At 61.3% G+C, this 2,718-nt stretch overlaps 1 protein-coding gene across 1 annotated transcript; it reads right to left on the bottom strand.

The window, feature by feature from the left end:
- Positions 1–494: 494 nt before the first annotated feature.
- On the bottom strand, positions 495–2,662 carry LOC113942014. The gene is made up of 6 exons (XM_027633146.1): positions 2,446–2,662; positions 2,159–2,314; positions 1,899–2,000; positions 1,430–1,532; positions 1,106–1,162; positions 495–808 (listed from the first exon to the last, which is right to left on the bottom strand). The coding sequence occupies exons 1-6, from the start codon at positions 2,584–2,586 to the stop codon at positions 612–614; spliced, it is 756 nt and encodes a 251-aa protein (XP_027488947.1). The 5' UTR covers positions 2,587–2,662; the 3' UTR covers positions 495–611.
- Between the last annotated feature and the right edge of the window lie 56 nt (positions 2,663–2,718).

The raw sequence follows: 2,718 nt of genomic DNA, 5'->3' as shown, positions 1-2,718 counted from the left end.
CCCTTTGGTCTGGGAGGAATCTTCGTCCAGGTTCAGTTTTTGGAGTCAGACTGACAATTACAGTGCAGGGCTGAAAAAAGGGAACAACAGCCCTTTCCCCTCAGGGTCTCCCCCAGCCCTGCCCACCTGCCCAGCATCAGCACAGCCCTGAAGGAGCTCCACAGGAGTCACCTCCGGAGGCACCTCCCAGCCCTCAGCAATCCAGGCAGCAACACATGGGCAGGCCACAGATGCTGCTTCCTGGCTGAGACAGGGCTTGTGGTCACCTCCAAGGACCAGGTTCCCAATGATCCCCACAGCTCCAGGCTCTGCCCATCCACTCTGCCCATCCACTCTGTGTTGAGGTTGCAGCAGAACCCACCAAGGCCAAGGGGCTTTGGGGCACTTTCTCTTCCCCAATGCACACCTGGGCAAGTATTGCTGAGCACAAGGAGCCCTTTCCCCCTCTTTCCAGAGGCCCTGTGGACACCAGGCACCTAAAAAAGCTCCTGGGCTTCTGTGTATGACATTATTTATTTAATATTCCTATGCTAGGGTAAAAAGAAAGGCTTGTGGAGAAGAGGCATCTTCCCCACAGGCTCAGGTGGCTCCAACAGGCAGAGCTGCCAGGATCAACTCTCCACACAGCTACAGCAGACACAGCCCCACAGAGAAGGCAGGCTGTTCCATGCCCTACAGAGCTGGTCTCGGAGCTGCTGGAACCTGGAGGGGGGAGCTTTAGCTCTCTGTACAGCTCTAACAAAGTTGATGTTTTCAAGTGCCAGATTTGAGACAGCGGGGCTCCTGTCATCTCTCACGGCTTGAAGGGCTGGAACACAGAAGAACAGAGACAAGGTCAGAGCCCACATTGGTGGGGATCTGAGGAGCCCCTCCTGCCAGGGCCATCCCACTGAGCCCTTGCCATTGCCAGGAGGGAGCAGGGCCCAGCAGGATCAACCAGAAGGCGTTGGCCATTTATACCCCCCATGCCCCTGAAATCTGTCTCTGCTCTGCCCACGCTGCCCCTCGTCCGTGCAGGGAGCAGAGCCCTCCACAGCCAGGGCAGGATTGCAGCTCCCTGGCCAGAGTCTGTGCTCCTCTGCCAGCCCCCGCTGCCCTCACTCACCGTCGATGATGAGCTGCAGCTCTTTGTGCTGTCCCCTCAGGTACCCCCCGGCGATCCCTGGGAACACAGATGGTGTCAGGGCCCCAGCAGCACAGCTGCCCCCAGCTGTGCTGCCAGCCCAGCCACACGCCCTCCTGCCCCAGCAGGGCTGAGCCCGGGGCCTTCCCACTCAGGACACCCCAAGGCTGGGCTGGCAGAGGGCGGCAGTAGCCACCAGGGCACTCGGGGCTCCACAGCACATCCCTGAGCCGCATCCTGCTGCCGCTGCAGCAGCCGGGGCTGGGGCTGAGCTGCAGCGGGGGGGACCATGGGCTTGTGGCTCACCCATGAACTTGATGGCTGCCTCTCGCAGGGGCTGCTGTGGGCTCTGCAGGTACGGCAGGGCCTGGTGCACGTATTTGGCCACTCGGCTCCGGTCCCTTTTCAGCTGCAGAGAATGGCAGGGCACAGAGGGAAGGGTTGGCTGGGGCTCTGCCCGTTGGCTGGGCGCTGCCTGTGCCCAGCACTGGCCTCCCCTGCCCACACAGCCCTGAGGCCCAGCCAGCAGCCACTGGGGCTGGGCTTTGGAGGGAGCAGAGGGCTGGCTGCTCCCCAGGAACCACGGGGCTGCCCTGCCCCACAGCCCAGCTGGGCCGGGGCTCCAACAACACCCTGGCTCGGGGGCAGAGCAGCCTGCAGAGGAGCCCACACACCCCAGGGAAGGCAGCAGCGTGTGGGGTGCAGCAGTGGGCAGGGGCACAATGCCAGCCCCACACTCTGGGCATCGGACTCTGGTGCTTGGGGTTGTCCTTACCAGGCACTCGCCAAACTTCCATGGCTCCTCTGTGTTCACCAGGCGCCCAAGATCCCTCCTCTTTAGGAACCTGGTCACAGCCAGCAGTGCTTTCTGAGAGGCCTGCAAAGCAACAGAGACCAGGAGATGGCACCGCAGCCCAGGGCACAGGACCCATGTCCCTGGACCAAGGCCAGGAGGAGGCTGGAGCCCAGGAGGTGCCAGGGTAAGAGGCAGCCGAGCCCCCTCCCACGGGGACACCAGACCTGACGAGTCCTCACCTTTTTCACAACCAGGTTCTCATCATAGCGGTGGAAGTAGAGCGGGAGCAGGCTCAGGCACACGTGTGGCTTTAGGGGCCTCTTTCCCACTCTCTCCATCAGTTTCATCAAAAGAGTGAAGATGACAATGGAGCCCTCCCGCACACTGCTGTCATCCTGGTGGAAAGAAAGAGGAAAAGACCTCAGCACCAGCTTCTCCAGGCCCCACTGGGCACAGGCCTCAAAATCCACAGGGACCAGTTTCCCAGCAGTACCCAGGGCCCGGGGAGGGGGGCACAGAGCCTTACGTGGTCAAACAGTGGCCGGAGCGCCTCAGCCAACTGCAGGCCAGTGGGGGTGGATATTAGGGGGTCTTCGCTGTGGACTCTCTTCTGGAGCTGTGTCCAGAGACTGCTCCAGAGCACGTTGTCAAGCACAGAGAGGGTCATCCAAACCACATCTCTGTCTGCATCCCCCAGTAGCTGCACAAGGCTTTCATTCAGGCTCCAGACGCTCTTGGCCTGTGAGGAACACAATGCTGTGCTGTGAAGCCATGAATGGCTGCATCACCAACCCTGCTC

The sequence above is a fragment of the Corapipo altera genome, unplaced genomic scaffold (genome assembly GCF_003945725.1).
Source record: "Corapipo altera isolate COAL_440 unplaced genomic scaffold, ASM394572v1 222, whole genome shotgun sequence".
NCBI classification, from domain to species: Eukaryota; Metazoa; Chordata; class Aves; order Passeriformes; family Pipridae; genus Corapipo; species Corapipo altera.
Note: the sequence above shows the minus strand (reverse complement) of the source record. Positions and strands in the feature narration are given on the sequence as shown.

Bases quoted from the DNA above. Each gene is read 5' to 3' on its own strand.
- LOC113942014 (XM_027633146.1), bottom strand. From the start codon at position 2,586: ATGACCCTCTCTGTGCTTGACAACGTGCTCTGGAGCAGTCTCTGGACA. The intron at 2,001-2,158 runs GTGAGGACTCGT...GTTGCTTTGCAG, and splicing joins AGAACCTGGTTGTGAAAAAG to GCCTCTCAGAAAGCACTGCT. The intron at 809-1,105 runs GTGAGTGAGGGC...TCTGTGTTCCAG, and splicing joins GCTGCAGCTCATCATCGACG to CCCTTCAAGCCGTGAGAGAT.